Source organism: Bicyclus anynana, chromosome 14 (assembly GCF_947172395.1).
Source record: "Bicyclus anynana chromosome 14, ilBicAnyn1.1, whole genome shotgun sequence".
NCBI lineage: Eukaryota > Metazoa > Arthropoda > Insecta > Lepidoptera > Nymphalidae > Bicyclus > Bicyclus anynana.
Window position 1 is genome coordinate 13,862,346 of NC_069096.1, and position 15,014 is coordinate 13,877,359.

Genomic DNA, 15,014 nt, shown 5'->3' on the forward strand with positions numbered 1-15,014 from the left:
CGTTTGAGACTTGAGTTTTCACTTTTCTAGTCTGACTCTGACGTGACTCTGACGGCTGACTGCAGCTGTCTGTGGACTGCAGTGAAAACGTGAAAATCTGAGTGGTTTATTCATCAGTAGAAAATCAACTTTACAAATGCAATAAAAATAGACGCTATTATAAAACATTCAGTTTATTGTGGTACGTTAAGTTCCGCGGACGATCGCGCAGTCGTATTCATTTTAAATCACTACATTGATTCAAGTTGCTTTTCCATTGACGTAATTATTTGTGCGCGATTTCAACTTCATTCGAATTTCGAATTCGAATGCCTAAGTTGTAAGTTTCAAAGGTAATTTTTCACTTCCGTATAGGTTGTGGTTAAAATAAATACTTGAATCTGGCACTGTAGCTAATAAACCATAGGATGGCTGAAATAAAAATGAATGGAAATCATAGAGAAGGTAAATTATTATTTTATTTTCTTACAATTTCTTTAAGTATTTTATTTAAACTATTTTTGAATTGATCACATAAGAGATAACAGGTTCGTAACGTAACGCGTTACGGCTCCACTCTGGCTTTCTATTCTCTCACATACAGCAGCATTAAAGTTATCACTTTTGTTGAGTGTCCCTCTTTCTTAAGACATTTATTTTTTTCAATGCTCTTATTAAATCAAAACAAAAATTAATTTATTTTAATTATGCTTAGTTTACAAGCACTTTTGAAACGTCAAGTTATGTCATGATTTAATGGTAATAATCAAAGTCGAAAACTTAACATTAAAGTAAGGAGGTTTCTTAAGCAATGTCCGACTAGAGCCCACAACAAACTCAGGTAAGGTTTTTTTTTTACCACAACAAGAAATTAAAAACCATCCAGTCCACCTGTTGCATAACTTAAGGACTAAAGCGGTTAATATGAGAGAAACTTCCTGATGTGCCATTTCAAGGATGCCCTGTATCCAACTCTTGGTAAACCCAAGATGAATTTATTATGATCAATATTGTCACTTTATTTTATTACTAAAGAGATACCCATGGTTTTACATGTTTAAAATAGAAAAAAGTTCATTTAATAAAATACTATTTCCCTTTTTTGTACTGTTTCCCATTTTTTCTGTAAATTTTTACCTTTTCCCTTACTCTAACCACACAAACCTGTTTGCATGCATATATGCAGTGTTGTTCTTTTTATTTCCTTATAGTTTTAATTCCTATTGTTAAAACTCCCTTTTACTAATGTTTATTTAAATAATTTATTAGTTTTGTTTTGTACCTATATGCATTTTAATATTTATGATTGCTTATTATATACACCTTTATTTAGAATGATTTTTGTATCCATATTTGTCCAAGTAAGAGCCCCTTGAAATATCAGATTATGTGAACCAAAAATGGTCACAATTAATTTAAACATTTATGACAGTTACTTTTGGATTATAAAAAAATATTTATGTTACTAATATTATAAAGCTGATGAGTTAGTTATTTGTTTATTTGGCTGAACTTGATAATCTCACAAACTACTGGTTTGAATAATAATTTTTTGGATAGTTTTTTTATTGAGGAAGTCTATGAATAATAGAAAAACATCAACAAAAATGGGACTAATACAAAAAATAATAAGATTCATCAACAAAGTTGTTGGGGTCTGCTAATTACTTATTAACCTATCCTCTGCCGAAGCTTTGTTATATTACACAAATAACTCTTTAATGTAGTTGCAAAAGAGTTTCTTTATAATTGAGAGGTTTGTTATCTCTCTGATTATATTGAAAAGAAAAATTAAAGCCATTTCTGAAAGAACCAAGGGAAGAAACTGTCTATAAATCCTATAACTTTATGATTTAATCGGCTTGAGTTAGCACCACCTTGAAAGTGATGAAAATGTAGCATATACGATGTTATTTTTTGCTTTTTAGTTTAGAAGTCAGTTAAATTTTTTTGTTAAAAAGATTTTATTTTTCTGTTTTTAGTGTGTCCTAGACCAGTGAAGGAAAGCACCACTATACGGGCAATTTCGTTATTTTCATTTTACAAAATCACCCCAAAAAAGTAATCCCAATTTAGCTACTCAACCAAGCGAACACATGCACAATTCTTTACACTTTCTGAGCGTACAACTCAACATACTAAACAATATTTAGTTATTTAATCCAGTCAAATAAGACTTTGAATGTCACAATAATTCCCATAGAGCTAAAATTGTTATGAATGTTCAGAATACTATACTATGCACAAAAATTAAGGGAGCAGAAAAAAAATCCAAATTTTTGGGGGATTTTCAACAGGCTGTAACTTATACAAAAATGGTCGTACAGCAAAAAAATAAAAAGCAAATTGTAGCTCTAAGTGTTTAGTTTTTGGATCTGAGTTTGAAAATTTTTTTTTGAAAATATTTTTCGAATAATCATAAGAAAACCACCGAAAAAAAAATTTCGAAATTTTTTTGGGTTTTTTTTTTAATTTACGGACGTGGAAAAAACTTTTTCGACTCAACCTCCATATGGACCGGATAGCTTGTTTATTCAGATTTAATTTCGTTTTTTTTAAATCTCGATACGAGCATTTCTCACTGAGATATCGATGTTTGAATGGAAAAAGATCATATGGAGGTTGAGTCGAAAAAATTTTTTTCACGTCCGTAGATTAAAAAAAAAACCCAAAAAAATTTCGAAATTTTTTTTTCGGTGGTTTTCTTATGATTATTCGAAAAATATTTTCAAAAAAAAATTTTCAAACTCAGATCCAAAAACTAAACACTTAGAGCTACAATTTGCTTTTTATTTTTTTGCTGTACGACCATTTTTGTATAAGTTACAGCCTGTTGAAAATTCCCCAAAAATTTGGATTTTTTTTCTGCTCCCTTAATTTTTGTGCATAGTATATTATAAATGAATTGTGAAAAGTCCCCATCAATCCCCCTTGTGCAAAAAATTTTAATCATGGTGAAAGTTTGCAAAAATAAGTTTTTCGCATTTTTCAGCTAAAGGGTGAGATTTACAGCAAAAATTGTAGATCATCTGATTCTCTACAAAAAATGTATCCACACTTTTTTCATAAGTATTGCCATTTCCATGATACAGCGTTTGAAATAATTTAATCAAGTAGTTTTAAGGATTAATTTGACTGGACTACTTAATTTGTCTAAATAACTTTCGTTGTTTACAATGTGACTAAATGAAATTAAGACAATTAGCCACTTTAGTCTGCTTTAGTCCGACTCAGTTTGGACTTGCTATTGACATATCTAATAGTATAAAATCTTTGCACTTGACAATGTGTGAAGTGTTTGAAAGTATGACGTTTACGACAGCGTGCAAAGTGATTACCTTACAGGTCATAACATTGACCTTACACTTATCTCATCGTATATCTAAGCAAGTATGCATTAATAGCTAAGTATCAAAGTGAATTTCGAATCGTGCTGAGAACGTGTGGCGTGTTAACGATCATTGTTTAGTTTAGTGCAATGACTTTTGACCTTTTAAACATTCACGCAGACTACATGTCACAATCAGCTGTTTTGTGCTTTTGCGCTTTTGAGTTAAAAAAAACTTCAGTATCCGAAGTACAAAGATACTGTAAACAGTATGTTTTTCTGTAAAATATAACAATTTACTTGCACTAAAAAGAGGTATCAATTTTTGCTACAGAGTTACCATTTTTTAATAAATAAAATTATTGTAAAAAATTTCAGAAACAAAATTCAACCGACTTCAAAAACACAAAACGCACCGAATAAACTAAAAAGCAAAAGATAACATCATATTATGTTCCATTAACATTTGTATATCACCTACTGATCAGTTTAAGAATATAATTGCGGATCGCTGGTCCAGCCATTGGGACCCTAACGTCCAACAGCTCTTTAAACTATGTGCCCGCCCATTGCCACTTCAGCTTCGCGGCTCGGTGAACTACGGAGGTGTTTCTGATTCGATCACGCAGAGACATCGGCGTATTTAGGATTATTTCCTATTGTGGGCCCAGGCCCACCTTAAGGGGGGCCCCTGACATACCGCTGAACAGAGTTGACACTCATTAGAGAAATGTCGTTTACAATGTCTGTGGACGCTGGCCACTGAAACGGGTCGTCTGATTTTGTTGATTTTTCTTTGTATATTTTGTATTTTGGCGTCCATCATAGAATTTTAAATCGGTAGCCCAGAATTCTAGAGTGGGCACTGGACCATTCTAGGGTGAGCCCGGCTCACCCGGCCCACCCGCTATATACGCCTATGCGCAGAGCATAGCTCATTCGATCGCCCGCTGTGTGACTTATGAGGCCCATAGTTAAAGAGAGCGACTTAGTCTCGGAATCATAAGTAATCACTGGCAACATGCACTGTTCGAAGACCTTTGCCTTCAGGCACTGAGAAATTTCGTCCCGAAATTCCTCAGAAACAGATTGTATAAAAAAAAACTATAAACTAATTTAAAAACAAAGCATTGTAAGAAACTTCGACACCCAGACAGGCAGGTATTTGATTGAAATTCATTATTATTCGAATTAATTAACAATGTAGTTTAAGTGCGAACTAGTTACTGGATGCCAGCGGCGAAGTGTTCATGCCGATTCCCTCCGGATTACCTTTAAAATCCATGTATATTTCATTTATTCATTGTTGTATTGTATGTAGTATGTTATATGAGAAACTGGAGTTTGTATCACGCTAAATGAATTTCGTTTTCTTTGGGACGGCTTATCTTCATCTAAATTCCGTCCTTCTCCACTGCCAAATACATATACCTACAAGTATAAACCATTTGTAGTGTAGGTGCAAACTAGATGTACATACGAATACATTATAATTATGTACCTAGTTACAATATTTAGGAACAAAATTATCTACATGTGGATGACATTGCTTTTCGCTTATCGTCAAATCATTATCACCATATCTTTAGCACACACCGAAAATTGAACGCTTAAAATAAACGTCGTTTTTCATATGTTAATCGAAATACCTGTTCAAAAATTGCTTAAAATAAAATACAGTTAAAAATATTTCGTCAAGGTCTCAAAAACCTGTGATATATTGTTATTTTATGAATGTTTAAAAAATTATGACCAATATCTCCGTTCCCCTCCAATTGTGTATGACAATGGTGATGAGTGAGTGGGGATCGAATCACCATCTCTCGGTGATGGCTCCGACCCCTTTACCACTGAGCTATTAAGGCTTCTAAAAGACTACTCTACTCAGTGTCACGCCAAGTGGCACGTCGATTCTTTTTCTACGATCGCAAACGCTTCGAAAAGTAGAGAAAAATGTATGCATGTGCATTCCCCGGACCGGATTCAAACCTAAACCCTCTGAATCGAAGGCCGAGGTCATATCCACTCAGCTATCAGGGCCTAATTTTTAATATATCATTACAATAAAAAACCTTCATGAGGTGTAAACGCAAGCAACGCAAAACAAAGTTAGCAATTAGTGTAATTAGAGTATCAAAATGGTAACGAGGCCGTCTTGAGAATTCATAATAGGTTCATAATAGTAAAGGAAAAAAATAAAATCATAGATAGATAGATATACTTTATTCTTACACCACAGAGACAAATACAAGTGAAATAAAAACAAATTAGGAAGAGATCAGCACACAAAAGGCGGCCTTATCGCTAAGTAGCGATTTCTTCCAGGTAACCTTCGGTTTAGGAAAACTTAAGAACATCAGCAGGTCATGTCGGAACAATAATACTGTTTTTCTTACAAGAAGTTCTTAGCTCAGAGTTGGGAAGATGGTGGTGCTACACCTCCATGCCTTATAGAGTATGGTAGTGTGTTTGATCATTATCATATTGTGAAAGTGATAGTTGCACAGTCAAGCATTATCATAATGAGCATACCAACCGGAGCAGCGTAATGAGTCTACTATTATAACAATCACCATTTAGTAATGAAAATAATTATAAATGCGTTTACATTATAGCCTTTTAATTAATAGGGAAAAAATCAAGTTTACCTCGAACTTTTTGGTAAAGAGGAGAAATTGCATTAACTATATTATTCTTGTTTTTCCTTCCTTCCTAAATAATTAACCTATCCAAATTAAATTTAATGGGTTTTGTGTGACGTCGAGACAAAAATGGAGTATTGTTTTTAATTCAGACCCCTTTAAAAATTCTGTTAAATCTAGGAACCAATCCAAAAACTCTCAACATGTTTTAGAATAATTGAGCTTGTATTGTGTCATTTCAGATTTGCCCGCCGGTGTTCAAGTGGAAGAAATCGAGATACCGGTGCCATGGGGTCACGTCTCCGGCCGATGGTGGGGTCTTCGTAACAAGCAGCCTCTAATAGCCATCCACGGCTGGCAAGACAATGCTGGCACTTGGGACAACCTCATCCCTCTACTACCCGCAAACACTTCAGTTCTCTGTATAGACTTACCCGGCCATGGGCTATCATCGCCGTATCCCCCAGGTATGGTTTATTACATATTCTGGGATGGTATTGTCCTATTGAGGCGGATAGCGAAGTATTTCAAGTGGCAGAAAATATCTCTAATGGGACACTCGCTAGGTGGAGCGTTAAGTTTCATGTACGCAGCCTCATTCCCTGACGATGTAGACAGAATTATCTGCATAGATATCGCCAGTCCGGCGGTTAGAGTGCCAGAGACTATGGTTAAGAACACCGCATCGATTATTGATAAGAATCTTGAATATGAGAACTTATCGGACGATAAAATACCTTGCTACGATTACGAGGAAATGATTGACATAGTGTGTGACGCGTACAAGGGCTCAGTTTCAAGGGAGAATTGTAAGGTTCTAATGAAGAGGGGAATGGCCCCAGCCCCGGCGCATATGAAGAAAAGGGGTTACTACTTCAAAAGGGATCCTAGGCTCAAAGTTGCCGGCCTAGCGATGATGTCAATAGAAACTGCTCTGGAATACGCGAGCAAGGTTACTTGCAAAGTGTTGAATATAAGGGCTATACCGGGACAAAAGTGGGAGAGGTTAGACTATTATTTGGATGTAGTCGAGAAATTAAAAAAAACAGCCAAAGTCCAATACATAGAAGTCGAAGGTACCCATCACGTGCAGTTGAATGCGCCTGAAAATATAGTCAACATAGTCGAGGACTTTTTAGAATTGTATTAAATAAGTAGATAGTTGTAAGGGTTCCTACAAACGACAGACTGTCTGACAGTTTTATTGAATAGTGTCGCAGTGAAATCTGGATCAAAAGTACCACGCATTTTCACATGACTCATCAATCACAAGGACCTGTATCGCACTCATAGTCACAAACAAAATTGTCTGTCATTTTCTGAGGAAAACGAGCTTAGATTTGGTATATATCTTATACTAAACTGTAAGTTTTTATCCGTTTTTTACACCATTCAACTACACAAAAATTTATCTTAACGGAGCTCTATAACCAACGAACACGATTACAACTATTTAACATCGATTCTGTAGAGACAGCTTTTATAGTCGCATTAGATCATTGATCACATACTTTGACAGAAAAGAAACATCGAGCGAGGCAGGTCCTATACAATAGTTGGTCTGAGCATGAGTATGATAAACTTACGCACACTTACGAATGAATTTAAAGTGTCGCATGGCAAAAACATTGGTTTACACAATACACTTACTTAAGTCAGCCGCTAATCGTTAATCAAAATAGTTTCAGTCAACTTGCTGTCTATAGGACATAATGTCTTTAAGCATTATCCGTCCGCTCGCTTAGTACGCTCATATGTAAATGTTGACCTGTAAGGTTAAAAATAAAAAAAACAGTAACAAAATGTAACAATAGAACACCGAGAATAAGTAACTTCGCATAGCAAGCGTATAAAACGAACAATAAGTTCGATCGAAAACGGAAATAAATGTTTATGGATAAGTAATAATAATCTCGTAATGTTCTCTCACAGTTGGCAGCGTTACCTTAAGTATGAATCATCCCTATAGCGTTATACACCAACTCATTATAATATTATTTGGTTTTCATAATGTAGGTATTAATCACAGATAAATCAATAATATGCAGATGGAGCGTACGGAACACGACGGTGACGTAGCCGCTCCAAATACAAAATTCAAAAACGAATACATTCTCGAGTCAGTACGACACTAAGCGTCGCATCAGTAATTTTCAATATTATTCAAGTTTTATGATTTTAAATATTCAAAAACTGTTTACAAAAACTAAAGTAATAAGATGGAGTATTTTTTATTGGTAATTATTGATTATTATATTAATTTACGTAATTGTTGTTAGTGTTAAATTTTGAAATACAAATTATGAAAAAAGTTGGTATGTAGGTAGGTATATTTCAAGAAGACGCGTGATGGGTTTTTATGGGTTTCACCGGCTTTACCATCCTGCTTGTAAAGACTCATTCTGTATGATCTTTATTCTGTGGTATTAATAAACTGTCGCACGAAAGTCTGTAGTCTGCGGGGGCTCTAATAATGTGATATTTATTGTGATGTAGCTAAGAGAGCACAAATAAGTAACTCAACTAGTACGAAGGATAGGTAAATAAAGGCTGTGGCACACCTGACAAAGAGTTGCGAAGCAATTTCAATAATAGTAGTTTGTCAGTAATGCCAGCAACACACGATCGAAGGACAACAGGCACCAAAAACTATACCCATGCCGTGCATATATGCATGCTTGCTGGAGTGTAATTAATATAATAAGGACTCTAGTTTACGTTAATAAGGGATAATAAGAAAATCGAACCTACCACTTCAAATGCTAATGTCGTTCAAATAACTCAGTTTCAAGGGAGAATTGTAAGGTTGAAATTACTCATTCCGAAATGATTCGAATGATAAAATTAAAACACAATCTCTATTAGCAATGGCCTGTAAATGAATACTCCCATAGTAAAAAATTAAATAAATTATATAAAATAATAAAAAATGGGATTCATGTTGTACGCGATTTTTAACAAATCGGTTCAGATTTTGCCCGTTGTCCTTTACCGACAACGTTCTTGTGGATGTAAGCAGTAAATAATACATTATAGCGAAACAATTTGCGTTGCAAACTGGACGGTTAACTTGATCGTGTGTGGCTGGCATTACAGACTCAACAGCATACCTAACACGTGACTAAACCATGTAAAGAGAAATAGACAAAAGTCAACCAGTAGGGGTGCAACCGGAAATATTGAGTTCTACGTTGGGACGAAAAAGATGGAACTGGGAATTCTCCGCTGCCATTGGTTGACATTTTGTCTATTTCTTTTCGCGAGTAGGTGTGCGTTTGCAATAAGGGTTTTAATGCTTTAAAGCTATTATGCATATAGCTTTAATTAGCCATGTTAAATAGCACGTATTGACGTAATGCAGCTGTAACTTTAATTTGTTAACTCTTTCCGCTAGTTGAGTAATTAATAGGTAAGTTGACTGCTTCGCTGGTAATGCTAAATACCCACCACCCGATAACCGATGCTTATGAAAACCGTAGTAGGTATGTATGTTTTTTGGGCATTTCATTTTCCTATTTTGTTATATTGTTCATCATCATCATCATCTCCTTACCCTTATCCCACTTAAGTGGGGTCGGAAAAATATGTCAATCTTTTCCATTCGTCTCTATTACTCGTCAACTCATCATCCACTCCTTTTATACACATGTCCTCTTTCACACAATCCAACCATCACTTCTTTGGCCTTCCTCTCTTCTTTTGACCTTCCACTTGCACATTCAACATTTTTCTAGTAATATGACTTTCCTCTCTACGCATTACATGTCCATACCAAGCTACTCTATCTACTCCTCAATTTTTCTGTCACTGGCGCCACCTTCTAAATTGTTATTATTGATTAATGTTTTATATTTTAATTAGTTATTTCTTTATTCTATTTTGTGTTATTTTTGTTGTAGTTTGTAATTTTGTGTGTCTCTCCAGTAATTTTGCCAGTGTGTTAGTAATTAATATATAGCTTGGGAAGACGAATTGGGCAATTGTAATGTCTTCCTAGGTATAGCGTAAGTAAATGAATAAATAAAGCCCACATGCCTGCAGCGCTATTGGCGATCCGATGCGTATGACATCATGTAGATCGCGACCAACACACGATCAGTTTTATCGGATGTCAAGCCAGCGCTGCAGGCAAGTGGGCTAATAGGATGGTGGGTGGCTAGCTTTAGGCAATTTTAATTTTTGTAACATTTACATAAATAATTTAATTTATATGCTTTTGAAAAGCGTTAGGTATAATTTTGTATTGACGGGTAATAGAGGTTTTCAATGGTTTAGCAGCTAGTTATATTATAAGATTAAGTTAAATTTATAAAAATTTAAGCATTTGAAGGTCGAGGTTCTAACCTTGGCGTGCATTTTAAGTTTGCAAAGTTATGCGTGTTTTGAGAGTTTAAATATTTGCTTCAATAGTGAAGGAAAACATTGTGAATAAACCTTCACACCTGAGGATTCTCCATAATGTTTTCGTGATTTGTGATGCCCACCAATCCGCACTTGGCTAGCGTGGTGGGCTATGGCTTATCACTTCTCCTAATTTTGAGAGGAGAATTGTGCTTAGTAGTGACTTGACGTATAATTTATTTTGACATACGAACAATTTTGTAATACTTTATTATAATATATATGAATAATGATTAATTAAAACTGTTGTAAGTTTAATTTATCGATAAAAACACAGACATTATATTAGTTTAGTCAATAACTTGGATTTTTTGTAAAACATCCTTAAAATGGTAGAAATATTTTGAAAATGGCGATATTAAAATCTGAAACACATCGATCTCCTATTAAAAAGTGGATGCACAATCAGCGACCAAAAAACCCACTCAATGAGTGCCAAACACAACTTCTTGGCGCTCAATTCAGGTAGTCGCATTTGTAAATTCAACCTTAAACTCAATCCTTAAGGTTGAATTTGCTCTGAATTAGGGATTTTATTGAATAATGGATTTAGAGGCCTTTATGTATAATTTTCTTTACCAATAATTCTAAAACTGTCAAAGCAGTATAAGTATTGGCCAGTTTTTAAGTGAAATTTTTCTACATGATTATGTGTCCTTTTATTACAAGAGGTCAATGCGGAAACATGAATTATTTTCTGAAAAAATTGCAAGTTATATAGGAACAGAATTCTTGACAAGACTGTCTAATTGAATTTATTGACCTACTTTATTTAGTAGAGTAAATTTAACCCAATGCAAATTGTCTTCAACACTTAAGCACGATATAAACTTGTAGTGTTGATGTAAATACGACTTTAAATCGAGGATCATTAGGTTCATTACACGTTGACGTAATAGAATTTGAATACTCTTTGAACAAAAATCCATTTAAATAATAATAAAGGTAGGTACTCTATTGAACTTAGCCTTTCTGTAATCGAATAAAACCGAGAGTGAAATATTATAATTTATTCAAAGATTTATAATTCATACCCAAGTATAGCTGACCTACAAAATGTGTGGGTTATGTCATTATTTTTCTAGTTATCAAAAGTGAAGTGGCCTAAGTCATAATTCCAATATAAAATTAACTTAATAACAATTGGTCTCGATCAGAGGTTCCCGTTTTTTTTCTTATAGAGACTCTTTATTGCAATAAATATTAAAAATCGATATATAAGATAAAATGCGGCTGAGTTCTATCCAATAATTAACAGTTCTCGAAACAAGAGAGATTTTATTAGTTCATTTATTATCTGTGAGTGAATGGCCAAAAGATAAAGTAAACTTTGCCGGAGTATGAAATGGATCACCTGCTGGTTTACCACCACTATTTTGGTCTTTATTATCAACCTATTAAAATAAACATCAAATCAATTGACATAATGTCATTTACCTACTGTATGATATCCACCAGTAAGCACCTAAGACCCTAAGACTTAATTTTACATCACATGTTACTATTCTGACCCATTTGTCAACTGACTGACTAACTCCACGCCACGCGTCATAGTACCAAATATTGAATCGCTCGTATCGTTTCTTTACAGAGCCCATGCATAAGTTATTCTCTTCTAAAAAAGAAATCATACAATATTTGAATAATTTACAATTGCTAACACCATTAAAATTTCTTTCAGTTTTACTTCCTGTGTGGAGGTAGAAGCTTACCGAATGGTCTCCAAGCATCATCATTAAGGATCTCATCAATTGTGTAGCAACCTAGACGGAGTAAATGTTTTTTACACTTTTTTTTGATTAACGTTTGCCTTAATTTAGAGTTGAAAGTGGTTTATTCTTTACAACAACTTATTATTTTTTATTGACAGTGATAGAAAGATTTCTTTCGAAAAAGTGCCATTTGTTGGTGATTGTTTGTTTTTTCGAGAAAATCGAATTTCCATTTAAAGAAAATGGTCTTTAATAACAGTTACATAGAGTAAACTACCTTAATTAGCCCGGTATCTAGTGATGATGAAATCGGGGGAAAGTTCTAACTTGGCTTGGAATACTTAAATGAAAATATAAGTTAGGCCATTTTTCTTATGATGAAGTAACCATTATATGCACATTTTATTATGTACTTACATCATTTAAATTTTCATTTCTTACACGAGGCTATTGTTATATATACATTTGTTATTTAGTTATTTTTTTGTATTGTTGTTATATTACGTAACGTTCAGAGATTTCAGTGCCTTTAACCGAGAAACTGAGGTACATTATTAACGAATGGATAGGGGCGTGCACAAGTTTCATTACCTGAGTAAGTAATCACGCTACCGGCGATGACGAATAAGTATTTCGATACTATAACAATTGGTAAAAGTCGGCAGTAATTTATATCTACCTATTGGTTAAATGGACTACTGATCCTAATTTTTTTTTAAAAAGAATATTTGCCATATCTTTTTAAAATAAACCAATATTCCTATTCCAATGCAACTAGTCGGGAAAGACTAGGAGTAGAAGTGGGTACGACAATAGACCAACGGGGCGGGGATCGAACCACCAACCCTCGGTGATTTTTTTTTTTTTTTTTCTGATTGTGTAAGTGCCGTAGGCTCCTTATGGGACCTCAGCGGCGTCACCGGGGGGTTTGGGCGAGCGCAGAAGCATCGCCTGATGGGGCCCGAAGGCAGAAGAAAGTAGTGGGCGGAACGACTCTCTAAGGGCGTCTCCTCTGAGACTCGGACCTCGACTTAGAGGGCCGTTCGGGAAGGGTGTTTTGGCCTGAGTGTATCAGTCCGGGCGCCCCCGAGATCGTGAGTTAAAAAGCCCACGTCTGGGTGACGTCAAATATCGGGGACCTCGTCTTCGCCGGCGAAGACGCTGTGTAGCTTGTGTTTATGTTGCCTGGGAAGCATTGTCGTTCGTTATGTCATCGTCAGGATCGTAAAGGACGTTTTTTGGGCGTCTAGATCTACAATCAGCGTTGATATCGGGGATGTAGCTGCAAGCCTCAACCACTAGTTGGTTGGGGTGGGTGGCGGCTCTCTCAAAATAAGTTTTCGAGAGCTGTTTAACCCTCGGTGAGGAGTCCGCTCCGTCGTCCTCGTCCGGTCGCTCTTACTGTTGAGCTATTGAGGATATTTTTTTATTCCCAGTTCAGATACTTTTTATTTTGAACAAGGTACTACGTCACTTGCCATCACGTGTACCTTCTGGTCCAACAATCCAATATTACTATTATAATATCCAATTATAATGATCAAGAAACTGGCTTTTTAACTAAGAATTCCAAAACGTTTTGAATTCCGATCAAAATCTCTGGTATCGCTATAGCACAATACTCAAAAACAATGTACTCGTAATTACGAGTAGGTACCTATATGTAATTAGAATGTGGTAAATGGCAATTTATTTTTATAACTATTTTAATTATGTACTAAAATTATTATTGGCTATTAATGTGGGAGATTCGCTTCGTCGATGTGAAAATATAAAACAAAAAGGTAGGTACGGTACTGTACTGTACTATAAGGTACTTACTACTTACTATACTTTAAGGTGAGACTCGCATTTCATTCATTTTCAAGACATTTATTTTGTACAATAATTTACAAACGCTGTGGCCGGGAGAAATATTTGTTGCTATTGTAATAAACTCCTTATGTGACATAGCCTTTAGAACTATTTTGTTTTAACCACGGAGTAATGAATTCTCTGGAATTCGCTTCTGTCATTTTTACTTTTGAACACACCATACTTGGGGACGTGTTCTAAACAAACACATCTATAGTGTAAAAATATAGCACACTAATATATTGCATAATTGGTAATTATGATGTTGAATGACGAATACATATACCTAGGACATATGATCCAGTTAGGTAGGTTCAATTTTGAGAAGGAGGCGAACCGCCAAATCCGACTTGGCTGGGATATCGCGAAACTTCGCGATATCTTTTCATCTAAATTCCTCAGTGCCTGAAGACAAAAGTCTTCGAACAGTGCGTGTTGCCAGTGATGACCTATGGTTCCGAGATTTGGTCGCTGACTATGGACCTAATAAGAAAACTCAGTCACAAGCGCGTGATGGAACGAGCTATGCTAGGAGTATCTCTGCGTGATCGAATCAGAAATGAGGAGATCCGCAGAAGAACTAAAGTCACCGACTTAGCGCAACATGTCGCGAAGCTGAAGTGACAATAGGCGGGGCTCATACATAGTGCTCACATATAGTGCTGGAATAACGACCCCGCACTAGAAAGCGCAGTGTTGGTCGACCCCCCACCAGGTGGACTGACGACATCAAGCAAGTCGCAGAGATTCGCTGGATGCAGGTGGTTCAGTATCGTGATGTTTGGAAGTCCCTACAAAAGGCCTATGTCCTGCAGTGTACGTCCATCAGCTTATACGATGATGATGATAATGATGTTGACTGAAAATAAGAAATATGTTATTCTTCAGTGAATTGATTGCTTCCTTGTGCTGTGAATAGATATCAAAAATTAAAGTTGGCTGAAATAATTTTTTTTTTGTCATCCACTCACATTGTGCTGTGATCCAATCAATAAACTTAATCAATTCTCACTTTTTTTTTTGAAAACTGTTCGTGGTGGCTGTTGATTCAGCTGCAACGAATTTTTCCAGAGCTTAATATGATTACATTTTTAATCG

At 35.3% G+C, this 15,014-nt stretch overlaps 1 protein-coding gene across 1 annotated transcript; it reads left to right on the forward strand.

Annotated features, from left to right (window-relative positions):
* Positions 1 to 28: 28 nt before the first annotated feature.
* LOC112048771 (probable serine hydrolase) lies at positions 29 to 10,651 on the forward strand. The gene is made up of 2 exons (XM_024086419.2): positions 29 to 444; positions 6,192 to 10,651. The coding sequence occupies exons 1-2, from the start codon at positions 408 to 410 to the stop codon at positions 7,097 to 7,099; spliced, it is 945 nt and encodes a 314-aa protein (XP_023942187.1). The 5' UTR covers positions 29 to 407; the 3' UTR covers positions 7,100 to 10,651.
* The last annotated feature ends 4,363 nt before the right edge of the window (positions 10,652 to 15,014 follow it).